Below are 25952 nucleotides of genomic sequence, written 5' to 3' on the forward strand. Positions count from 1 at the left end.
GACAGTATCTGCACAGCTTGTCTATTAAACTTGATCTGTTACATCAGCACAAGGGGACATTAAAAAACAAACATCAATTTACAACATTGTTTTTGTTTGTCTCAACAGGAGGTTTTATGTTTAAATTTCAAAAAGAAAGCTTTATCATGCTTTTGATGAGCCTACTGTTTTTAGTGTCGTGCTCTACCATTAAGATTAACTGTGAGTTAAATTTAATATGGAGAGATTTAGTTACTGTCAATGTTATTATTCATAATCTTTAAAACAATTTGTTTCCAAAAATTTGACAGTAGGTATAAATAAGGATATGGCATATCCTCATATTATATCAGCAGTACATTTTAAAATTTTTGTTTGTGTGTTTGTTTAAAGTAGACAAACGATCTGTGAGTCCAGAGGTTTGCATCAGAGGGCTTTTTGGAAAATTCAGGGTTAAAATTAAACTAAATCAAGGAAGTGCAAGCAAAACTACAAGATCATATTAGAGATATACTGACTACTTGTGAAACCATACACGTGCTTAGCTAATGTGGAGCCAATTGTTGTAGTCATTAAGAAATGTAGCAGTTATAAGTACATCAGCTTTTCTGCTTTGGGACTTAAAGTGGGAAGTTCTTGCTGTGGTAATTCTTCATTTTGGTCGTTTTATTTTGAAAATATTCACCGGACGTTTCCTGCTTCGCTGTTGAAGTCACAGTGCGCAGCTGCGGTAGTCGCTTTGCAGTGGTGGTTGGTTTCTTTTGCTTTTGTAGCCGCTCATCTTGCGGCAGAGCCATGTGGAAGCGTCCCTGATGATCGTCTGTTCGGCTTTGTAAACAGTTTAAATCGCAGAAATCAAATTGAACTGTGACGATACGACGTCTGGCTTCAGTTTGACGCGGCTGAAGTTCGTCTTAGGAGCGGAATCAGAAATCATCGGACGAAGGTAAGATCGGGCTAACGCGTGCTACCGCCATTGTTTATAGGCAAGCGCGGACCAAGGCCTCGAGTAATTCCGAAAATAACTGCTCGCGCGTATGCAGCAAACTCAACAAGAGCTGCTGTTTCTGTTTTACTTGTAGCCGATTAGCTTATTTGCGTGCATAAAGTTGGTGTTTAAAAGTGTGGTGTTGAACTGGAAGTGGCGTGGCCTTCCGTCTGTGAGACGCACACGGAGGTTAGCGCCGGTTTCCTGAACGGATACCCAGCGGTGTTCGCTTAAAAATACGCGGGAGACAAACGATCGTATTGTATAAGACGCCGGTGAATTACACAGATCGATCAGCGAATATAGTTTAATCCAACCAGATCGGAGGGCCTCGGGGCCTGGCCGTTATCAGATATATAGATGTAGTGAACTTCAAAAAGCTACTGGTCCGGTTAATAAATGACGAGCGTCGTACCTGCGTGTGAAAGATGACCTTTGTAAAAGCATTGATGGATAAAGGTTATCTTTTAAGTACCTGATACAAAAGAAGACGAAACGAAACAATGAAACGGACATGATCAACCCAAGTCGGACACACAATCACCCCAATGGCTGTGTCAATAGAATTTTTTTAAGCGGTTTTTAACCCACCTCGGAATCAATAAAAGAAAGCCTTTATGTAGCCAGTATGCCAAATTTCTTATCTCTGCGTTTTTAAACGAGTAAGAGGCATTAATATACTGGGTGCTTTGCTTTTCAAAGCTTTAAAATTTACAAAAAATGTAAAAGCATTAACAGTTTGCATCATTTCCATCTTAAAAATAACACATCTTAACGAGTAGTAGTTGTAGATTAGAACACAAGCACCTGGAAACCAAGGCTACGATTCTTGGGGTGGAAATATCTGGAGCAGTGATAAGAGTTTCTGTTTTGTTAGAATTTAACTTTAGGAAATTGGCGTTTAACCAAGTGTGGAGAGCTCCTTAGGTCAGCAAGAACAGGACAGATGCATGTCACTGGATATAGATGGCAAATGTTTTTAAAATGAGCAATTATCTGTCCAAGAGGTGTAGATCCTTCTGGATCGCCACAGGATAAGGCAGCCTTTTCTCCAAGAAATGATGACAAGATAACTGTCTGCAGGACACCAATTGAACACACCGACCACTTGATATTACCTACTTGTACAGTATCAAAACTTGTATAATTTGCTCCTGAGCCCATCAAAGTGTCACTGACTTTTTCTGCCTTTCCAGAAAAGGAAAATCCTGCTCAGCTCTAACCTTTTCTAAAATCTGTGGGAAATAAGGCAGTAAAGATTGGTCCTGGCTACATTTGTTTTCAGCCAGGGTGGAACAATGGCATGTTTAAAATAGGTGGAACAGTGTCAGGCCAACCACATGAGGTCCTACTGCATTAAACATTTTTAAAAATGGTGATGTGGGAAGTACTTCTGCAGAGCTTGATGACAAGTTTAATTTCACACATGTGGTCAGTTGCCAGGGTTACAGGATACACCAGGAATATGTTTGAATCAGAAATGGCTGAATTTGACTTTAAAATTAAAAGGAGGTGATTGATCTTTGTAGGGCTGTTCGATATAACGATATATATCGGATAACGATATAAAAACATCTATTGTTTCATTTTACGCTATCGTTTGTTTCGTGGTGTCGCAAAATAAACTGTTTACAGCAATATTTTTTCATGGTTTTGATGGTCACTGTAGTGGCTATATTCATTTCTTAAAGTTCTCTCTTTCTCTTATATTTAATACAACCACACTACAGACAGACAAGTGACTGTTTTTATGCGTTGTCGTTAGCAACAGCAACGGTAAAACCTCCGCTTGTTTATCTTCTACATAAACCTTTCACAATAAAGCTCAAGATCCTGTTGAGACCTTTCAAAATACACCTAATCACATAAAAGAGTATGCAGAGTGTTTACGAATGAGAAGCAAAAAAGAGCCGCCAGGTGCTAAAAAATAGACCTTAGACTCAAACGTTAGAACAGGCCTTGCCCCGCAGCACGCCGTGTAATAAATACTCACAAAGAAAACGGCGGCTGTTACAACTTATGTCTAAAAATGTGTCGTTTCATGCTTCGGTCGACTCCAGGTGCACGACGCCCAGCTGGAAACACTTTACGCAAGTCGAGCTGAATGTACAGAAAATGTAAAATTTTTGTGATTTATATATATATAATTTTTTTTTTCTTTTAATATTATATCGTTATCGGACGATAGATGTCTTGTATCGGGATATGAGATTTTGGTCATATCGCACAGCCCTAGATCTTTGTTTAAAGGTGTAGGATGTTTCTGGCACGCTGTAAGGTTGCAGATCAATTATGGCACTTTAACATCTCACTGTTCCTTCAAACAGCCTTGGTGTTCTGCAATATAGTCGTCGTCGTCTCCCCCCCCCCCCCAGTTTATATACAGCTGGTTGATTCAAGTATCTGCAGGGAGTCTTTCTATAGTTCCAAACCATGCCAGCAAAATATACCAGAGCTACCAGGTCCCCCTCGCTGTAAGGGTCATGGGTTTATAATCACTTTTCCAACTGTCTTAATGTATGCAATATTAACCAAACTAGATAAGCATTAGGTACAACCCAGATAGTAGGAGACACAAAACACGGTCGCTAATTCAGGAAACCTGATCTCTACATGTAGGTACTTATAAAGCCAGTGGTAAAAGCTCACCTTTAGATTTAAGTGTAAATTTTTGGAAAGGGCAGGAGGACCACACCTGAGGATTTAATGATGCATTCACATGAAACACAAAGGGATATTTCACCATGTGTCACTCACATGAATACGGTTGTTGAAAATCTGCCATTAAGTCCTTCAATTTCATTGACTTCGATTGATTGATTGGTAATTTATTTCAACATGTGAACAATATACAAGTACATTTAGAAAAGAAAATAAGAGAGAGAAAAAATACTATACAAATTACATACAATTTGTCAATGAAAAGTTGAGCTATTGTGCTCCGGCTGCTCTGAGTAACCTGACGTTTAAAAGAAAGAAAGATTCTGACACACTTCCACGCAGCAGTCATGCACTAACTGTAACATCTGGCAGAAAACAAGCATATTCTAGAAATTTCAACCTTTCCTATATAAAATTTTTAAAAAGTTAAATCTGAGTAAATTTGATGGGACACAACAGTTTACTCCATTTAATCTTATTTCCCAAATGTAGAGGGACGTTTTTGTATTCTTCTCACTATGATCCCCGTCTTAAATATATTTACCATCTCCCTGCAGGTGAGGAAAAAATGTCCTACTACTCATCCTCCCGTAGCTCGTCTCGGGCCACTGACTGTAAAGTGTACGTCGGTGACCTGGGCAATGGCGCTGCAAAGGGGGAGCTGGAGCGAGCCTTCAGTTATTACGGCCCACTGAGAAGTGTGTGGGTGGCCAGGAACCCTCCTGGGTTTGCCTTTGTGGAGTTTGAGGATCCCAGAGATGCAGAAGATGCTGTCAAAGGCATGGACGGAAAGTGAGTAAATGTTTTCCTTGGACTGGTCTCGTGTGTCTCACGTACAGGGTGTTTCTTTTCTTTCTTTTTTTTCTTTAATTATTCTGTGCTTAACAGTGAAAAACTGAATTGTTCTGCTCAGGATCCTCTGTGGTTCCCGTGTTCGTGTGGAGATGTCAACAGGTCTCTCCAGAAAGGGCCGTGGGCGGCCAAGCCGTCGCCAGTTCGACCCCAACGATCGGTGTTACCAGTGCGGGGACAGGGGTCACTACGCCTATGACTGCTACCGCTTTAGCAAGCGAGGCCGTCGCAGCAGGTGAAGTGAAAGCATGTTTCATTTGAAGGCTCATGTAGCTCGTTTGCCATTTTGTACCATTATAAAACCAGTGCCATGTTATGGATGACTAATGCGGATGGACTCGTTTCTTATTTTTCATTGCAGGTCTCGCTCTCGATCGCGATCCCGCTCCAGATCAAGGTCCCGCGGGCGCCGCTACCGCTCTCGCTCCCGCTCCCGCAGCCGCAGCAGGTATGCCGACACTGACGCACAGACACACCTTGTGATATGTCAACAAGAAAATCTGGTTGTGGTAGATTTGGAAAGGCCAACGACTAAATGTGCTCATCACTGTGTCGGCGTGTGGTTATTGCAATCTCTTAAGCTGTGTAATTTTTCTGGTGTTTATTCTGCCAACTCTGTTGTGCAAACTTTTATTTATTTATGTTTTTTAGGAGCCGACGCAGATCGCCATCCTATTCCAGACGCAGGAGCAGGTAAGAATACAGTTTCCTATGATGAGTGAAGATGAGTAGCTGCTGCTAATTCAGTTTCTCAGAGGCTGAAACTGACTTAAAGTTGGTCTATAACAACAGATGCCTACTATGCAACTAAAGTTGTGTCAACTGTTAAGCCTTCAATTATTTAAAATAAAACTCTTTTGGTCATTATTGAAATCTTAATATTTTAGCCCAACTTACCTTAAAAAACTTAAACATGTATTTCTTACATTTCTAAACAAGTCTTTTAGCATGGCATTTACTTAATCTTTAAATGTAAAGGTAAAGACTCAATAAAAACAATTAAAAAGACGTGTGAGACAGGACAAGCTGGTTTTACGGGCATGCACCAACTGTAACAGGACTGTAGCCGTGTCGCTGTAGATACTGGCACTTGAGGTCTCTTGTAGCTGTTGGTACTCCAATAAGGAAAACATCCTAAACAACTCAGAATCAGAGCTGGTAAAGGAGTAAATAATTTGAAATGACAAAGTTTTCTTCACTCTCTGATTGAGCATCAGTTTTCTCTAGAAAGTCTCAACTTTTCCAGCTCACACTTTGTATAATTTGCTGATCTGAGCCCTTGGACTGATATTGAAATGGAGGTGACATTCATGTCATCAACCTGGCCACACCTCATGCACCAGGTTACAAAGATCATGAGGTGCATAAGCAAGCAAAACGACACCAAAACACAACACCCTTTGCAAGAGACAAAACGGCAGCAGCCAGCATGAACTAGGTGTTAGACCCGAGTAGCCTGGGTCTGCCTCTGCTGCAGGAAAAAAGTGCCGCAGTGAGGAGAGCCGCAGGCAGCAGCCTCAGGAGACCTGCACAGTTGTAGGGCGAGTGGTGTGCATCACTGAAAGCAGATCACATTACAGGGTTTCCTTGGTCACCATGCACAAAACACAGGTAGTCCACAGAGAGTTGAGCCAAACGTCTTCTGTAATCGTGCTTAACATCCTGTTATGTTTTGGCTGTTTGTTTCTCAAACATTTTAAACCTGAGGAAATTTAAAAACACTTCTAAAAGTGTTAAACACAAAGTTTTATGACCATCTTACATCAAACACTGATGACGGGTGTGTCGTTAAAACTGGTTACAAAGTGTGGTTATTGTAGCATATGGACATTTGTCTGTGATACTGAAACCTCTTTAAGAAACAAGTTGGAGAGTAATTACTGGGTGTTCCTGCTGTTCTCCAAAGTTTTATTGAAATCGCTGCTTTTTGTTTTGTGACATCAGGTCTGGATCCCCTGCCCGCTCAAAGTCCAGGACTCCAGCCAGAAGGTGAGTTGTCCACAGCTATTCTTATCCCAAACTCACTGTTAGAGAGACGCAGTGAATTTGTTTGTTGCTCTGATGCTGTGCTCTGACCGCTGCTACATGAGAAATTACATTTGTATATCACTCGGTTCTTCCCTGTAAATCACTTTTTTCAGTGGTAACATGGACTCGCTGTGCTTTTCATGTTAATGTATGGATGGTGTAGTGATGATGAACAAGCATTATTAATGGTGATGGCCACTTCAGTAATACATTATTTAAAAAATGGTTGACTTGGTCGATGCTTACTGGCTACTGTTACAGTGGAACACACTACTACTGCCAAAAGGTGGCAGTAATGCGGCTGTAATATCTAAATAAATAAATGACATTGGACAAGTCTTCAAGCATCCTCCATCCTTCCTTAGTATTTAGAGAACTTGACACTCTGGTGTTTTGGCTGCACATACTTCAGGGTCACTTCTCTCAATTACCAACTTTCCTAAGAACTAATTGACTGCAGCCCAGGTGTGTAACAGGTGGTGAGTTTAGATCAGAATCAGAAAGACCCAAGGAGCAATTAAGAATGGCATGCAGCAGGAAAAACCTTCAAAGGTATGTGTGTGAGTGAGAAACGAAGGTGAGGCTCAGTAAAGACTCTGCCAGGTAAAGGGAGCATGTCTCGGGTGTGCCACGACTGGGCAGAAATTTAATGGCCGTTAGGTGGGAGCGATCTTCAAAGACTAGAGGAATGGTTTAGAGTGAGGATCGAATAGTGTTCTGGTTTGACAGATGCCTATCCTTAATTATAACAGGCTTGCAAGATGAGTTGAACTTCTTGAAGTGTTTAACAGAATTCAGCTGAGCAGGGAAATGCAGCTCTGCAGACACATTTACATGTGTCTGCAGATATAAGATCGTCTTTATCATCTGAAGGTGTCTAAAATATTTTCTGTCTTTAATCAGTCGTTCCAGGTCTCGTTCTCGGTCCGGTTCTGCTCCCAGAGGGCGCTCTGTGTCCAGATCCCGGTCACGTTCTCAGTCTGCTAACCACAAGAGGAACAGGTAAGCCCTCGGTCTAGATGTTCTCTCTCACTTGGACAGGGTGTAGACAGTTTGAGTTTCTGATGCTTAGTCTTTTTTTTTTCTTCTTTAAACCAAAACATAATCTAAGTTTTAGATCAAGAATAACAGATTTTAGATATCTTGCGTTCCTGCTGAGGGTCAGTTAAGTTTTTCCACCTTAGCCAGAGTAAGGCAGGGAATTAAATAGACCCTCCTTCCAACTGGAAGCGGCATGCTGCTGTCAGCCGACCACCACGGGATGGCGGGATGACGAGATGGACGACCTCCGAGATCCGTCAGCCTCTTCAGCACAGAGAGATCTTCTGCCTCCGCTGCCAGCAGTGGAGTGGGTGGGGTTTAGGACAGGGATCCCGGCCCTCTGTCTGGTCTAGGGAGGTATACCTAGAGGAATGACTGGATCTCTTTCCTGTGCTCTCTTTTTCAGCTCTTGATGGCTCTGTATTGTCAGCGCTTTGCAGCTTGGCTCTTAATCAGGCCTTTACCCTGAAAAGAAAGCACATGAAAGACTACCTCTGCTCTTGCCTTCCTTTGATATTTTCCTCACTGATGTACCTTGGTCTAAATTTATCTTAAGCTGACAGAATTATTACTTTTTAAAAATTTACTGGATTGACAAGTGTTAAACAAAGAATTTAATGTTTTTATTCTTTCTTAAAATTTACTGAATCTGGCTCTATCAAAAGAGGAAAAAAGTAAAAACAGCTACTAGCAGAGATCAGACAAAGCGACGCCGTAGGTGTGACTTGCGGTAAGCATCTTTGCAGCACAGTTTGTTTATTTTTCATATTTTCTTTAAAGCGTGTGGTGGGAGCTGAGCACTGCACTGACACCGCAGCTGATCCCAGGCCCAGGGTCTGCCAGCTGGCGGTGTGTACGTCCTGCGGGAGGTTGACTAAGCGCTGACCTGAGATCAGCCTTCGCCTGCATCTGGTGTTAGACAGCGAGAAAGAGGTCGACCTACCGACCGAACCCTCCCCACAGTGAATGGGTGTCTGTTCCAACCGACGCACACGCTCAGACGAGATCAGCCCGTGCACACATACAGTTGCTCAACTAGAGTCACCCAGCCAGCCAGCCTTCAGATGTACCAGAGGGCTGACCCACACAGATCACAGTTCGGCATTTTTAAATCCATTACCTACCTACCAGACCCCCTACCTACCTACCAGAGTTCTTCGCCTCTGTCTTAGCTTCTGAAAGTGAGAGAGCTGACGAGAGATCAGTCTTCAAGAGCCTCCCAGCGCAGTGTATCTCCAAGTTGTAGTCATCCGTCCTTCAGTCCTTTCATCCTTCGCTTCTCTGTACTTGTTGTTTCTGCCACTGTCTCCAAAGGTAACCAAAAATCAAACCCCCTGACAAGCTCATGTTGATGGTGAAAAGAAACATTTGCAGGCTTGATGTAGTCTGAAAAAAAAAAAGGTGTTTTGTAGAAGTTAAAGTTGATCCTTTTTAACAAGCATGCTCATAGTACGTAAGTGTGTGTCTGCATGTGAGAGCGCTTGGGCGAGTGAGTGAAAGACAAACAGGCACCATGAATATTAGTGGGATGATGTGTCTGATACGTTTTTCTCACTGTGTCTCACTTGTTGCCTCATCGTTACCATTTGAAGCAACTTGTCTGTGTTTGTAGGTAAGGGGAGGATTGAGTTCTGCATTTCTTAGAGCACAAATGCTGCTAACCAGCAGCTCTAGAAGCAAAACATGAGACAGTGTCAATCAAAGACCTGCCATTTATTTCAATGAGCGTTTGCTCTGGGGGTTCAATTATGAATTTAGCTTTTGAACATAGATAGCTATTTCTGAAAAGATTAGAGGCAGATGACATGAAGTGTACCTGAGAGGTCAAGGGTTGTTGTTAAGAATGTTAACACCTGTCCGAACTTTCTTCCACCCCTCCCCTGCGGCGGGCTAATTCCTCTTCCTTTCTGTTTCAGTCGTTCCCGTTCGGCAACTCCAAACCGAAGCCCTACTCCAGCAGACGACTGAGCGAAGGCGACTATTTGCCCCCCCCCCCTCTTTCCCTCCACCACTGTCCCTAAGACAAACCCTTAACCCCTGCACCCTCTCTGCTTTTACACCCTGGCAGCAACTTCTTTTTTTTCTTGTTGTTTTTGAATTTGTCTGTCTTGTCCCGGTTTCGTGCGGTTTTTCTCCCCAGGGCTGTAGTCTATGTGCATCCTTGTTTGAGATGTAATCAGTACAGCAGATAAAAACAAATTTTCCACTAGATACAGATTGTTTTAAATGTTGCTGTTGCTGTGTAGGCCATATTTCTTTTCCTTTTTTTCCCCAACACTGATTTGTAAGAAGGTAATGTTGAAGATTACTTTTAGCAGTAATTTGAGGATCTCCGTGGAGTAAATGGATGAATTTCTGAGAACCAAGAAGCCATTTCTTCTTGGGAAAGGGGAAAAAAAAAAAAAAGGTTCCCCATTGAAAATTTGTAAATGTTGTTGTTCGATGCCTGGGTTGATCTGTTTAGTTCCTGATTATGATGGCAGAGGGAGATAATTGCCAGCTTGCATGCCTTTAAATATGATGCAACATTCCTGTTGTTTTTGCTTTTTATTTTTTAGTTGGTTTTTTTTTTTTTTGTTGTTGTTGCACATCCTTTGTGATAAAATCAGATCAGCATCACTGTGCAGCGGGAGTTTCCTCCTCTGCTTTGTCCCCATCACTTGATTTTAAAACAAATGCAGTTGTTCAGGTGGATTTCTGACAGGGCTCCTTCAACAGTTTCTGCTCTTCCTGGCTTATATGGTGACAGTGGCAGTTTTATTTTTCAATAAATCTCTTCGACAAACATCAGTGTCCAGTTTATTTTCGTACATTTGACTAATACTAATAAAGAGTGAAATGTGTCTAAAGTAAAGATGTTTCAGCAAAGGTTTACACCACCTCTGTGCCAGCATTAGTATGGGTCGATGCTAAGTATTTGGCTCCTGTTATCTCAGTAATCCTTCCATGTGTACGATATTAAAACCAGACTAGTTTTGTTTGTCGGCTGTCCGGCAGAGACCCAAAGTGCAAATGTATTGACACATGTTATATAAACATGTTTCCTGTTTATGAAAACAAGAACCGGGTCAAAGGCTACAAAAAACTACTCCCTGGTATGCACCAATTACCTGCAACACTAACCTCACAGGGATGGCTTCTTTAAAATGTTGCTCTGTTCTGAAACTTTGAGTTGTCATTATTTTGACCAGTAACACTCAGCCAACGATGATTTCAGACCGCATAAAGATGGTAGCACCTGAGGCTCCTCAGATCAGATCTGATCATTAGTAATACGGTTTTATTGTAAATGCTAAACCTGAATAATATTGCGCCTGTTCGGTAAAAGTACATAATCTGAGGTCACTTGAAAATAACCAGCCTTGTATTGGTATATGCTGCGTTTAACTTCAAAATAATGACTTAAACGCTTCTTTTTTCCGATTGGTTCTTACTCAAGTTACAAGCTGATTGACAGCTGCCTGGGCCTATCATATCGCGTTATGTATTGAAAGTGGGCGTGGATACGCAAGCCTCGTTTTTCTTGACTTTTCCGTCCATTTCACTTCGTCGTCACTACCACCATCCTTTTTAACCGGGACAACATGGCTACTGCAGCTAACCGTTACTACAGCGAAGACGGCAGGGCAACGAAAAGACAGAAAACCGACGGAATGGCCACGGTACGTTGGTCTCAGGAAGAATGGGAATTAATTTAGCGTACAGTGTGAATATACGCAGCTCGGTAACTCATTTCTCGGTGCAGTTTGATTCATTCAGATGTGAGCTGGCAAAAATGTGTCACGACGCGCCGCAGGTTATTAAATCCATGCCCGGGAAGATAGTTGTCCAACAAAACTGGGCGTTTTACAATGTTTTTCCATTTAAACGCTGTGTAGTTTCGATTGCAGCTGCTCGGGATGTGTCTCTGGGCGTAAATAGTATTGTGCCCGTGCCTTGCCCTCTGAATGGAGCTGTCGGAGGGCGGTTTCTCCGCCTCGGCCTTGCCGTAGCTCGGCTTTGTTCTAGTGCCGGTAACGTTAGCAACGTGCTAGCTATTAGTCCCCCACGAAATAACCCGCTTTTTATTGTAGAGATCATTGACCATTAGTCCATACTTTGAGCAAGCCAATTATTATTATTATTATTATTTACGTTTATACAGAACTGTATAACTATGCAATTGAAAGCACGTTATTAGAACCGTGGGCCTGATTAGCACCCCTTCCCCCCCAACTGCTCAAAACTCAAACGGGATAGTGACCAGTATTCAGTCCGAGAAGGACGCACAGAAGTGCAACAAACTGGAAATCCTGAGTGTCTCACTGAGTAGCTTGTTGGTGTAGCTAGGTGTAATTTTATTAGACCATGTGGAAGAGAGCGTGTTACGGTATTAAAATATATTTTATCTTTTGTGGGACGGTTTAACACAAAAAAAAAAAACCGCAAAAATGCACATATGGGAATTTACCTTCCACTCGCAATTATTTCTGCAGGATAAATTCGTTAAGCGTGTCAGAATCCTTAAATAGATGACCCGATGTCCGCAGGTTGCACAAGTAACTGGACATGTTTCGACTTTCCTTCATTGATTGTCAAATATTTTGGTGCCCAATAAAAGGAAAATTCCAAGTATTGTATTTCATTTTTTTTTAATGCAGAATAATCCAGTTAATTTCTTGTCTTTCTTCTTCAAGGTAACTGCTGTTGTGATTTGGCGCTGTATAAATATAGTTCAATTTCTTGAAATCCTGAATTAAAGCTAAAAGTCTGAATAGAATCGCATCTCGATTGTTTTGTGGTCCTTATACAGTTGCATAATTACAAAGTCTCTCACTGTACGGATGCTCGTTATGAGCCAGGAAAAAAACCTTCATAAAGAAGAAGTCTACAGTTAGTTGTTTTTTTGTTTTGATTTTTAAATTGTGTTTTTAATAGGGATACGAAGATCCGCACAAGACCCTTCCATCCGTGGTGGTCCATGTCCGGGGGCTGGTGGATGGTGTTACAGAAGCTGACCTCGTGGAAGCCTTGCAAGAATTTGGAGCAATCAGGTAAAAACTTGGAATAAAGTTTTCTGCAAGCAGCAGCTGAGTGACTTTTAATGATTGCTTATAAACCAAACCCAACTCTGGCCTTCAACTACATAGAGAAATGCTGATCCCTTTAGACCCTCAGGTAGGGTCCTTAAGTCAGTGCTTATATCTGAAGACTTTGGAACAACCTCACCAAGGCTCGACGCTTCATGACTTCCTTCAGATTACTTCGTCAGATCCAACAGGATGGTTTTTACATGTCATTCATTTATCAGCTTTTAGTTTGTGTATTGTCTTAGTTTGGCATGCTTTGAAGATTTTTTTTTTTTAAGGTGCGATATAAATAAAGTTATCAACTCCCAGCTAATGTGTTCTGTTTGTCTTAGCTATGTGGTGGTGATGCCCAATAAGCGTCAGGCGCTGGTAGAGTACGAGGACATGAACGGATCATCCACAGCTGTGACTTATGCTGCAGACAACCAGGTATACATCGCCGGCCACCCAGCGTTCATCAACTACTCCACCAGCCAGAAGATATCCAGGCCCGGAGACTCTGATGACTCGAGAACCGTTAACAATGTTCTTCTGTTCACTATCATGAACCCCATCTACCCTATTACAACGGTGAGTGCAACGATTTGTGTCATTACTTTGCCTGGGACTGTTTTGTGTACCAGCTGACGGGTGTCCTTAAATGTCAGTGCTGTTGTTTTACCACAAACGGTTGTTAGTAGTTATGCACTGCAGGAAAAGTTTTAAAGTTGGCTGCCGCTCTGGTAGTTTGGAACAATGTCAGTTATGTGTCGGTGGCTGAAATAAAAGGGAAGCAGAGACCACAAATGCTACAACCCATACAAATACAGAGTGTCTTTGCCATTTGTTGGAATGTGCTGCTTTTCTCTGAAAATTGATAGGCGGTACTGGCGATGTAACGGTAGAAAGACATCCCTGCTTAGATCATTCATGGACACCATACAGCCCCAGGCTTGTACCAGCCTGTAGACGTCCTGTCAGTGAAAGTGTATACACATACACAATAGGGGTGGGCGGTATAAACGGTATACGGTAGAAACCATATAAATTTGGCCAGAGATTTTGACTATACCACTCTACCGCGATAGCGCATGTTGATGGTGACATGAAGCTGCGCCCGTTTTGGTCGAAAGCATTGCAGCGGCTGCAAACAACCTCTGGAAATTATGCCGGGCGACAGTAATAGCAAAGAGACGAAGCACTTTTGGAATATGAGGAAAGCCAAAAACTGCGCTTCCTCCACTTCCCTACCTTTGATTCTTTAATGCCAAATTCTCTCACAGCTGCTCTATTCCCATGTAGTTGCAGTATATTAATGACTAACCTCGTATTGTGGATGGATTATCTCAGTTGTTCTCCTGACTGAAGTTTGGTCCATTTATAGCATCCTGCCATGCAATTGCATTTGTCCCCAACCACCAGAAACCCTCACGTTAACTTTTATCGAGTGGAAAAAGTTAGCGTTCATCCTTCAGCTTCACTGTGCTAATGTTATACATACATACATACATACATACATACATAAGGCACACTCTCGATTTTTGAGAAAATTAAAGGATTTTAAGTGTGCCTTATAGTGTGTAAAATACGTTATACAGAAGAAAAGAAAATATTGCGATATATATATCGTCACCGCACATGCTTCAAATTATACCGTGATATGGATTTTAGGCCATAACCCCCAGCCCTAATACACAATGAGTAGCGTTATGTTAATCCACTTTATATGGTGCACCCTACTGAAGAAGTTCACATCCTCAGATTGACATATTTAATCAATTTTTAAAATTTAACATGGATCTTTTATATAGTTAATGACACACCAACAGCATCAGTAAGTTCTGAACGCCACCATTTGGGAATCGCTGCACTCCACCTAGCTTATGATTACAGTTGTAAACCTTTTGAATGGGAGTACACTCAGGAATTGACTTCACACCTGCTGGTTGCACTTTAATGCTGCTTTGGGTAATTGCACAGTTAGAATTTTGTAACTCAGATTCTCAGACTGTACAGAAGGTGGTGCTCAGATTGGGGGGAAATCTGGGAGTTTCAAGAAAACTGATTATTTAAAAAAAAAAATAACTAAATAGTATGAAACTTTTAAGGGGGGGTCAAAACTTGCATTAAGATTGTTTAGAATAACAAATCTAATCATAAAACGTGTTTTGTTTCATGTTCTCAGGACGTCCTCTACACTATCTGCAACAACTGTGGGCCGGTCCAGAGAATCGTTATCTTCAGGAAAAACGGCGTCCAGGCAATGGTTGAATATCCTTTCAAGTCCTCATTGGCTGCTATCTTATTTGTTAACTGTGAGAAACAAAGGAAAGCTGGTATCTTTATAAACATATAAGAAACAGGGTGGAGATCAGAAAAGTTTTTACAGTTGCTTAAAATTTACCCACAGTGCCTAACAGCATGTGGGGGTTTTTTTGTTTTGTTTTTTGCTGTCTTCTTTTTCATTCTTTAGTGGCATTTAAAAAGTCCAAATACACACCTTGTGCCCTTAACCATGCCATCACGTTTGACTCCGTTCAAAGTGCCCAGAGGGCCAAGGCGTCACTCAATGGAGCAGATATCTACTCTGGCTGCTGCACCCTGAAGATCGAGTATGCAAAGGTAACACCTGCAAATAAAATTCTTTGTTAGAAAGTGAATGTTTCTGAGTTAATGACATGTAATGAAAGCTAGTTATAAGTAAAACTGATTCTAGATAGTTTTTTAGCCAAAGCCACAGTAGATTGGAGGGAAAGAGCCACCGGTTTAGAACCCCGGTCCAGTCAGTTAAAATTTATTTTCATTTGACAGGTTAAAAGTCGGATTTGTTTATTCATATAATTTTTTTTTCTTCATTTTATTCCAGCCAACTCGTTTGAATGTGTTCAAGAATGACCAGGACACTTGGGACTACACAAACCCCAATCTGGGAGGCCCAGGTAAAACCTCAAGCAGCAGACACACACCCCCAGACATTTGCTTAGTGCTACATATGCTCTGTAGCTGAGAAGCCTGATACTGTTCAGCACCCTTACTGCCACTGTGGGGACTTGCAGCAAGCATGCTACTGGGCAGATGGAGGCAGCACTCTTCACTGATAATGCTACAACATGGATCCATTTTTTTTTTTTTTTTTTTAAGTGTATGTGGCATATTTTGAAACAAACCAATGTGGCATTATGACTGAAGCGTTACTTTGGGTCTTTACATTTCTCTGGGTTTTCAGGTTCATTAAGTAAAAACAAAAAAAAGCAGAACTTGTAATTTTTTATTTTTTACAAACCAGCATATCGCTAAGTGGAGAGACTGGCAGGAACAGACAGAGAGAAAGATAACATAGCGAGGCTAATATTTTCTGTGGCATCTTGTTGTTCTGGTTTACTTGTGTACTTTACTTGTTACGTGACCCTCCCTTCAGACTCTTAAGATGAGTAAATTGTGGTGCTTGTGACTGTAGATCCTGCTTCGGCACCTGTCTAACCTAGTTTGTGTTTCCCAGCAGCTCATTAAGTCAGTTCACCTCGGGCGGAAGTTACTGTCAGGAAGTAGTTTTCACTGTTTCAAGAATAGAGCAGCTTTCTTTTCCCCAAAGCAGTAGAGAGACTGTTTGCCTAATGCTGGGACAGCACATTAACAATATGTCCTCCTCCACAAAGAGTGATTTAAATAAATGGGTTGATTTTTCTAAAGTTGGTTGTCTTATAATAAATAATACTGCAAAACAACAAAATGCATAAAGGGTTAAAAACAGCCAGGCCAGTGATGGTGTGTATATATACCAGTCAGTTCACCTGCAAAGCGAACCCACCGTTAAACATTGTTTTTCTTTCTTTCTTTTCCTTGTAGCTGTTTTACGTTAAAGGAAGTCTATAACATTACAGAAACAATAAGGCTGGGGAAAAAGCAGGGAGGTGGAGGCGTTTCTCTTGCTTGATTAAAACTAAATCTAATCTAAATTAGAGCTAATGCGCAATATTTGCTCCACTACTATTATTTTTAAAGCTCAAGTTGGTAATCATTTTGCAGTTTCAGACCAATAATATAAACAAATCTAGTATTCAGTCTTAAAGATTATGCTAGCTTCTTGTGTAAAGATGTTAAAATTACTTGGTTTGCAGGGACCAGTCTAATGCCTGAAATAGGCTTCAGCAGCAAATCTGCCTCAAAGCTTAACAGGAAATGGAAAATCCTTTTAACCTTACTTCGTAACCTGATGTGTGCGTCCTGATAAATGTAATGACTTGAATGGCGTGGAAGGTAGAGGTGACAGGTTAGGACGTCTATTTCCCGCAGAAGTCTAAATCAAACTTGGACAGTTAAAGTGCGTTTTTGTTTTCTGCTGCAGAAAAGGTCGAAATGTCTTACAGCCTTTTCTTCACATTACAGCAGTGTGACTGACTGGAAGCAACAGTATTTACTCCTTTATACTGTTATTTGTATTTATTTTTTTAAAATTTAAATAAGACATTTTGATATTCTTCATGTAACTTAAAGTAGAGAAGATTAAGGTTTATTTTTCCCAGTCCCAGTTTTGAGACAGATGTCTGTATGGTCACACTGACTGAGCATTGGCTGCTCTATTATTTCTCATTAAATGTCCTCTTGAATCAGTTCAGTCACAGAGAAGCTAACCTGCTATGTGCACATTTTCTTTCTGCTGGCATTTGCTGTTCCTGCCCTTCTCATGGCACATTTTTGCAGGATTGTTTTTGGATATCTGTTAGTACTATTACTTTTTTTTTTTTTTTCTCAAAGTGTGGTTAAACTTTGACTTTAAAGGTACTTTTTTGTACAACTGAAGTTGGTCTATGGTTGGGCTGTACTCTTGTGTAATGCCACTTTCTACCCCGAGGTACAGTGACTTAACCTAACCATTGTTAAACCAGGCGAACAGTTATTTACAATTGTACTTTTTTAAAAAAGCTTGGTTTTTTTTGTTTGTTTTTTTCTAATTAAGGTTAAGCATCTGAAGTTTTTAAGTGTTGCCCTCCTGCCTGCAGAGGGCAATTACAAAAGGTACCTTTAAAGTCACTTAACTGAAAAACATGTGTTTGCCACCAAGACTAATGCTGGTCTTTCCCACTGTTTTTAATTACACCTTAAAATTTACATTTCGGTTGACAAAACATGTTTTTTTTTGGGGGGGGGGGGGTCGGTAGTCGGGTGTAAAAAGCCAAATGTGCTTCAGTTGAAGTTTGCTTCTGTATTTTATTACATTTAATTTTGGCTGAGAACAGAGGTGTTGGACCAGCATCAGTTGACTGGCTCTCTGTAATGGGTGACTTTCAAAAAAACCAACTATGCACAGAAGCTTTGTGCAGATACACGCTGACATCAACACTCAGCGACCACCATCTCAAGCATCCACTTCTTCAGGGAGGACACTACCACTATCACACAGAGGGCCAAATGTCCTCTGAGATACCATCCATCCAACACGCCGATGTAGGACTGATACACCACTCAATCGTCATCTCTGCATTCTTGCACAAGATCCATGGAGACATTTGTAGAGTGTGGGGAGTTTTGGTACTGAGCTACACTCGGTCCCTCCCCTCCGTTTTCCCCCTTCTTCGTCACTTTGAGACACAAGCAGCTACAGTGCTCCCATTGTCTACACCAAACGAAGACTGACACCAGAGAAGACACAGCACCACCCACCCAGTCAGAAGCTAGTGACAGGCATCTTTCACCACAGCAGACGATGCATACTGATAACAATCAGTCAAGATCACATTTTTTTTAAAGCCTCGAGCTAAACTGCTCGTCACGCTTTGCGACACGAACGCAGCACACTGATGCCGTACCGACTGATCCACCTCACACCCTCGAATCAAGACATTTCCACTCACATTGGAGTCAACACAAGACAACTGATGAAGACAAGACACTGCTGACAACACCATCAGCACACTCAGAGTCCAGTCAGACCATCCACTGTGTCCCTCCCTCACATGGAGTTCAGCTTTTCTCTCTCGCTCTTTCTCCTCTTTCTCCCTCTGATTTTCTTACTACTTGCATCCCTGTTTAGCTTCTTTCTCCTTTTTTTTCTTTAAATATATTTAAGTCTCTAGAACCTGTGTAACACCTTCCATGTGATGCAGGTTTGGCAATTTGCGGCTAAGAGGAGCCAGCTTCCCCCCCACTGAAATGTGCTCTATGGCAGCTTCAAGTCCTACCTTTCCAAAACGCAACAAAAAGGATGGAAACGCCAACCAAGCTCCCCACCTACCAGTGGGCGTTTCAGCTTGCTAAACCAGGAAATCGATCCTGAGGTGGAGACTTGCCCCCCCCTCCCCAAAAAGAGGAAATGGATAAGAGTTTGGGATGAAATGAGTTGAGTGGAGAGTGGTGGAACTGCCGCAGCAAATGTCTTCCTCCCACTGTTTGTAAACTTGCAGTAAGTAAATCGAGACCTGTTCTCAAGGAACATAACTGCACAGCACCACATGACCCCAAAGCCCAGCTACCAACATCGCCACACAAGACAGACATGACTCCATTCTTTTTAAATTATTTTTTTCCTTCCCCTCACACAGGCTTAATCTCTCTTTCTGGAAGAGGCTGTGGTTCTGTTTTCTAATGTCAAACCTGCTCTCTGTATGTCTGTAAGCTGTGTTGTTGCTCCCTCTGTTGGCAGTTTACAGCCATCAGTAATCTCATCCATCTTCCCTGGAGCTGTGCTAGTTTCTTTGGGAAATAAATCATGTTTTAATCTGGAGTTTGGGTGTGAACTTAATGGGCTCGTGTCGGATGTGCTTGACAACAGATGGCATAAAAGATGGGCGTAGCTACCAACGCTGAAAAGTTTCTTCTAAATGGGCGGTAGGGGGCAAAAAGACTTGCAGCTGTGTAGACGTCTATGGAAAACTGGTCCATTCTGTGACCTCATTTAACACTTTCCTGATTGGTTTATGTTCTCACCGAGTAACGCATTAAGTTTACCAAATAAACTATGGACACAATAAGGTTTTCCAGGGTGTCCTATTGGCTATTTGCTTGTGAGTCACAAGTTGTTAGCCAAAGAGTGAGCGGTGCCCTTCGGGTTCTCTCGTTTCGTGTGGTTTCAGAACTCATCCTGAAACTTCCTAACAAGGCTTCGCAAACCAATGGTGGTTACGTCCTTCTTTTATTTAGTCTGTGTCTGTGACCAACCCTGCTAATTACAAAGCGGCACACACCTGGTAAAGCTAGGAGAGTCTAAATTTGTCACCTGCAAAGGTACCAAGCTTGCATTTCTTATAAAACTCTTCCCCACTGAGGACAGAAAGCCTTATCATTTACGAGTGGTCTTAATGCACTCTCCACACTTACCTCGGGTAACTTCACTTGAGTTAAGATGTAACCATGATTAACCTGGCTTCCCTTCTGATTGTGTATGATTATTGTGTACCTGTACAGATGGTGATGCAGATGGCAATGGGAGCAATGCAGGTGTGTGTGAGCGTACAAACTTTTTTTTTTTTTTTTTTTAATTTAGCCATTTGTCATACTTATCCAGACTGACTTTGTTTGATACCCTTACCCTCTTCACCTCTGAGATCATCAGCATCCACCTCACCCTTGCCATTTACTCCTGTTCCACTTTACATGCTAAGGGGTTTAGCATTGTGGATGTTTTTGAGTTAAAGGGGTTTTGGGGTTATTTCCTTAGACCCTAATGCTGTCTTTGTCATTCATTACACGTCCTTGCCCTCCCCCACCATTCCTTTACAATCACTCAAGACCAAAAGGGGCAGTTGCTGAGATGGTTGAGATGTTTGGAGTGTAATCTGTAATCTGAGCGGCTCTCGCAGGCCCGATGCATCTGGCCTGTGAGAGCCAGATGCATCAATCTTTAAATGCATGCGTTTCTCTTAAGTACTCTGATTAGTTTCTTTTTTTGTTTTTGTAATTGTTCCTCTGACAGATTATTTAGACGCTTTGGTGTGCACTCTGATGCACCTTTGGCATCAAAATGTCAATTTACCATAATACATATTTTGTGCTCAAGCATCCCATTGTCATGTAGAGATTACAGTTCTGTTTCCAGACTTTTCTTGTTATATTTATCACCTTTTTTTTTTTTTCTTTCTCTCTCTATCCTTTTCTTCTTTCCTTTTGTCTTCCTGTTCTTATAGACGATGTGAATGCCAACCCTAACAAGCGCCAGAGACAGCCTGCTCTGCTGGGCGACCACCCTCCAGAGTACGGTAAGGCTCTCACGCCCCTGGGGAACAAGAGAACCCACTGAAACACAACATGCAAAATGCTGAGCTAATCTCCTCTGTATGTGGATTAATCCTAGTCCCAGACTGAAAGAAGGATTCAGTCGAGATCTAGTTTAAGACTAGGTTTATTAGCCCTAAACTGGGGAAACTGAGGTTTAAACTTTAATAATCCAAACTATCTACATCCAATATGAGTCAACAGTCATTTTAAACTTGGTACGTTCAAGTTAAGACGATTGTGTAAATTGGGTCCTCCACACAGTGGCAGTGAGGTGGTGCTGTGTCCTATGTAATTGGCTCTACAGATTTCAGTATTTACCTCACCCTGCTTGATTACTGGGGTTATTTTCACGTTTTCTCACTTTCCTGATTTCTGCCTCGTTCTTCAGGAGGCGGTTACCATGGTTACGATGAAAGCTACGGATCCCCGCCCTACGAAGGTCGTCGTATGGGTCCACCAATGAGAGGGCGTGGAGGGAGAAGCTACGGTCCAGGCTACGGACCTCCTCCCCCTCCTCCTGGCGAGTACGGCGCACATGCTGATTCGCCGGTTGTCATGGTGTACGGGTTGGACCCTGTCAAGATGAATGCCGACCGCGTCTTCAACATCTTCTGTCTCTATGGGAACGTAGAGCGGGTCAGTGCCTGTTTTTTAGCTGCGAAGCTGATGGTTGAGCTGCTGCATTGTAAATCATCAATCATTGATTGTGTTTGGTGTATGTGAAAACATCCTTCATCTCCCTTGAGCTCAGTAAACACTTTCCTGTTTATACTGTGGGTTAAATCATGAGTTCTAAGTACTGTATTGATAATCATGGGTATGTTCACGCTCCCACAGTTGGTCAGAACTGTCCTGGTTTGAAAGAGCTAAGATGAAGGTGGGTCTTTTATAAAAGACATCAGTCTTTTATATCAGGCTATGGTCTTTATTTTAACGACATCGGTGGATGATGTCAGAGTTCGGAGCTGATGGATGTTTTCTTATTGTTTAGGACAGGGGTGTCAAACTCAAATACACAGTTGGCCAAATTTCAAAACTGGAACAAAGTCACGGGCTAACGTTAATATTTATTGAATGAATCTTTTCTTATGGACTCAAACACGTTTTGCTGAAAAACTGAATATGGAACAAGCAAAGCTTAATACTAAACAATATATATATTAGCTGTATAATACCAGTAGGCCAGCTCTGATAGTAATTTGGTATGGCTTCGCGGGCCAAATGTAATTACGCTGCGGGCCAAATTTGGCCCGCGGGCCAGAGTTTGACACCTATGGTTTAGGACCAGAAGTCTTCAGCAGTCAGACCTCTGCTGACCATTAGAAAGAACACAGGTCTAATAAAAGATGATTTTGGTGCGTGTCTAAGTCCCTGGGATGTCGTGCCTGTGGGTCTTCATGTGTGCTGTAGTAATTAATATGAACTTACAAAACCCTGTAACTCTATATTATGACTTAAACCTAATATGGCACCTTTGAACAGTAAAACCTGAAGTGAGATTACTTAGGTGAACATTAAGTTAATGCAAACATTTAAAATAATGAACACAGGAAAATGTAAATCCTGCGTCGGACCAGCACAGGCTCATGATTTTAAATGGTAACTGGTACAGGTGCTGTGTCCAGATTTGCTGCTTAAACTTGCATAACGGTCTCAATCTTTTTATGCAGTTAATGTATATTCCTTCAGAAGTAAATGCACTGACATGAACATTTAACAATGACCCAGGAGGTGTCTCACATTTGTTTTTCTAACTCCTGTTTGGATATAAAAGCTCAGCGAGCAGGATGAAGTTACCAGCAAGCAAAATTTCACACTGAGAGTGAAACAAAGGAATGTAAGCAGGAAGTGTTATCATGGCTGAAACGGAGTCAATATTTTCCACCTCAACAATGCCACACTTGTGTTCCAGTTCATCAGCACGCACACAAGTCAAGAGAGCAAATTGATTCTGTGTTTAGGTCAAAGCGAAAGGCAAATAGCAGAGCACCAGTCAATCCTGTCTTTGAACCCTTCCAGGTGAAGTTCATGAAGAGTAAGCCCGGAGCAGCCATGGTGGAGATGGGAGACTGCTACGCTGTGGACCGTGCAATCACTCACCTCAACAACAACTTCCTGTTTGGACAGAAACTGAATGTGTGGTGAGTTAAACTTGAACAGTTTAATCTACAAGTGTCAGACTGACGAAATCGCTCCAGGACCATCTGAGCCCGAACAAAGCAGCTTCTAGTCACGCACAACAGTTTCACTCGCCCCAGTGTTAACTGATAGCCGTTTGCCCCGGATTCTCTAATCGATCATCTGGATAGCAGTTGGAGTTGAAAACATCTGACCAATCACAAACAAGAAGTCTACGGGTAGCAGAGTGGCTGATGTTAGTTTCACTTTAAAGACTTGAATCACACAAAGGCTGACACACTGTTTTAGTCCAAAGTAAAGGCTGTGGAAATGTCATCACAAAACATGGACACATCACCCACTGGTTTATGCCTGAACTTCTGAAGCTGCTGAGTTTTGGAGACTTAAATAGTAAGAGCCATAAATGATTTTAAAAGGCTGATCCCCCTCCCCCCTCCTATTCCCTGCAGCGTATCCAAGCAGCAAGCCATCGTTCCTGGTCAATGCTACGAGCTGGAAGATGGCACAAGCAGCTTCAAGGAATTCCATGGCTCCAGGAACAACCGGTTCACCTCCCCAGAACAAGCAGCTAAAAACCGCATCCAGCACCCGAGCAACGTGCTGCACTTCTTCAACGCTCAGCCAGAAGCCACGCCGGAGATCTTCTCTCAGGTCTGAATCCTTGGGCTGCATGTGCACAGTTCCTCCTACAAACTGTGACTATCACAAGTGTTGCACCTGCAGACCCTAACGATGTTTGTCTTCTTACAGATTTGTGACGAGATCGGTGTCAAGGCTCCTGTTAATGTCAAAATGTTCACAGGAAAAAGTACGCTGCTTTACACCCGCCTCCTCTTGACGTGTATTTGAGTTATGCCAGTGAGCTTTAAGAAGACTGGCAGATGCACCGATAAATATTTAAAACGATGACTGAATCTGAATAAAATCTAACGTCTCATCACATTTCTGCATCTGTGCCCACCAGGCGGAGCAGCTCCCAGTGATCGCAGTGCTTCAGGTCTGTTAGAGTGGGAGTCGATCAACGATGCTATGGAAGCTCTGGCCATGATAAACCACTACCAAATGAAAAATCCAAGTAAGTTTTCAATGATGCTCTCAAGTATCCTTTTTTAAATTATACACAGTAAGCAGTTGTCAGGTTAAGAGTTAGTTAACTCTAAGGAGCTGACCGTGCTTCACCTACACACTTGTTAAAGCACACATTCAGTTCATTTGGCTCATTGCAGGAATTTTGTATATGGTTTGTTTTTGTTTCTTTGGGTTGAGCTAACGCTGACTCTCTTCTCTCTCTGTAGCCGGTCCCTACCCATACACCCTCAAACTGTGCTTCTCCACTGTTCAGCACGCCAACTGAGCGCTCTTTTGTATCGAGGAAGCTGAAGATTGGTCCTGCATTCCCATGTTCACGTGTACTTAGACCATAACTGCTTGCGACACACCACGGGGGAGAAACAGATTTTCAACAGTCATGTATTGTAACCTCTCACAATGCAGTTGTGATTCTGTGTATTTGATATATTAAGCTTAACTAATGCTAACAAGCATTTAAACTTTTGATATTTATCCCCCAGATGTGTGGCATCAACATGTTTTCACCCCAGCCCCTCAATTACTGCCGTTTTTGTTAGAAGCCTCAAGATGTCATTGGACGCTTATCTTCTGACATAACAGCTGTATTTGTAACCCTGAGAGTGAGAACAAGTTGGCATTAGAGTATCAGTTTTTGTGTGTCTTCAATATTAAGTTGTCCTTTTTACTTTTTTGTATCATACAGGAACCTGACATAGAACATTTAAAAGATTGTTCTAAGCTCGGGTTGTTCAGTGGCAGTGGACAACATGGTTTTGTAAAAGCTGTCTTTTGCAACTTTTATCAAATTTTTTTTTTTTTTTTTGTTATTTTAATTTGTCTGTTTAGGTCTGCGTCTTCGTGTCTGGTGCGCAGAGAATTTTGTTCTTACAAAATAAAAAACAAACTTGAATTCAAACTTTATTGTTCCATCATTCTGACTTCACCGTTCACTCTTCGGTGTCTTGAGTGTAAACGTGACCCTCATTTTTAATGCAGCTCAGAGTGGAGCGGTGTACTGCAGAAATGGATGAGCTTTAAGGTTAAACCAGGATAAAGTAGGTCATATAAAAGCCAACAGAATCAACAAGAATGAGAATATTCAATCAAAATCAGTTTTATTTGGCAACATAATTCTAAGTTGTCTCCATCAGGGAGCGAGTCAGACCCAGATCTTATTTGTAGCACTGGTTTTTATATAGATAACCTATTCTTGACAACGCACTTTATTGAAGTAGGCACCGCTCAATTATGAAGAAAAAGTCGCATTATTATATTTAGTAAGATACCGAGGCAGTATTCCTAGAATAACATTAAAATACCAAGAGGTAAGTAAAATACCTTGAAATGTGCATGAACAAAACTTAAACAGCACTAAGATATGCTTAAAAAAAAAAAAGATGCCAGTGATCCAGATCTGAGGAACACGAGGGAGTCTGTCACCTACACGTTGTGGTCATATAAGGCCGGACACTGTTCAGCATCAGAAGGAACTCGGGGCCCGCCACGCTAGCACAAGGTCAGATACCGAGTCTGAGGAATTCATCCTGGTGTTCTCTAGCTGGGCAGAAGGACATCTGCCCTCCGTCCACATGGAGTCTGTTTCTTTCCAACTGTCTGATGCTGCCGCGGCAACATCGCAGGCTGTGGGGAAGAGAAAACACACTTTATCCCACAAGCTGGTACATTCCAGCTCTACAGCAGCCAAAATAATGAAACGAAGGACCTTCACACAAAAACAGCTGTTCTGTGTAGCCTATTTAATTAAAAACCTTAAGGTAACAACTTATTTCATAGTGTATTCCTCATGTGTTTTATCAGAAGCACACTGTACTTTTAAGATTAGGCTTTGCACTTTCTATGCTTTGAAAGCTTATAGGGTTGGATCAGGTGACCCTGAATCCTCCCTTAGTTATGCTGCAATAGGCCAAGGCTGC

At 41.8% G+C, this 25952-nt stretch overlaps 2 protein-coding genes across 5 annotated transcripts; both read left to right on the top strand.

The window, feature by feature from the left end:
* Positions 1-671: 671 nt before the first annotated feature.
* Positions 672-10336, top strand: srsf7a (serine and arginine rich splicing factor 7a). 2 transcript variants are annotated; one of them, XR_003274370.2, is made up of 9 exons: positions 682-925; positions 4186-4420; positions 4542-4715; positions 4842-4928; positions 5132-5173; positions 6425-6469; positions 7412-7510; positions 8330-8863; positions 9466-10336. XR_003274370.2 is itself a non-coding variant. In XM_026191263.2 (8 exons), the coding sequence occupies exons 2-8, from the start codon at positions 4197-4199 to the stop codon at positions 9515-9517; spliced, it is 723 nt and encodes a 240-aa protein (XP_026047048.1). In that variant the 5' UTR covers positions 672-925; positions 4186-4196; the 3' UTR covers positions 9518-10336. The 2 variants fall into 2 exon arrangements, 1 of the variants encoding a protein (XP_026047048.1); XM_026191263.2 differs by lacking the exon at positions 8330-8863 and having other exon boundaries at positions 672-925.
* A 716-nt stretch (positions 10337-11052) lies between these two features.
* On the top strand, positions 11053-24934 carry LOC113035659 (heterogeneous nuclear ribonucleoprotein L). 3 transcript variants are annotated; one of them, XM_026191260.2, is made up of 14 exons: positions 11053-11211; positions 12467-12582; positions 12951-13188; positions 14783-14868; positions 15123-15219; positions 15464-15536; positions 19999-20031; positions 20718-20789; positions 21197-21444; positions 22828-22949; positions 23397-23598; positions 23698-23755; positions 23912-24022; positions 24243-24934. In XM_026191260.2, the coding sequence occupies exons 1-14, from the start codon at positions 11134-11136 to the stop codon at positions 24299-24301; spliced, it is 1593 nt and encodes a 530-aa protein (XP_026047045.1). In that variant the 5' UTR covers positions 11053-11133; the 3' UTR covers positions 24302-24934. The 3 variants fall into 3 exon arrangements, with proteins under 3 accessions (XP_026047045.1, XP_026047046.1, XP_080145470.1); XM_026191261.2 differs by lacking the exon at positions 19999-20031; XM_080289344.1 differs by lacking the exons at positions 19999-20031; positions 20718-20789.
* The last annotated feature ends 1018 nt before the right edge of the window (positions 24935-25952 follow it).

Source organism: Astatotilapia calliptera, chromosome 14 (assembly GCF_964374335.1).
Source record: "Astatotilapia calliptera chromosome 14, fAstCal68.1, whole genome shotgun sequence".
NCBI classification, from domain to species: Eukaryota; Metazoa; Chordata; class Actinopteri; order Cichliformes; family Cichlidae; genus Astatotilapia; species Astatotilapia calliptera.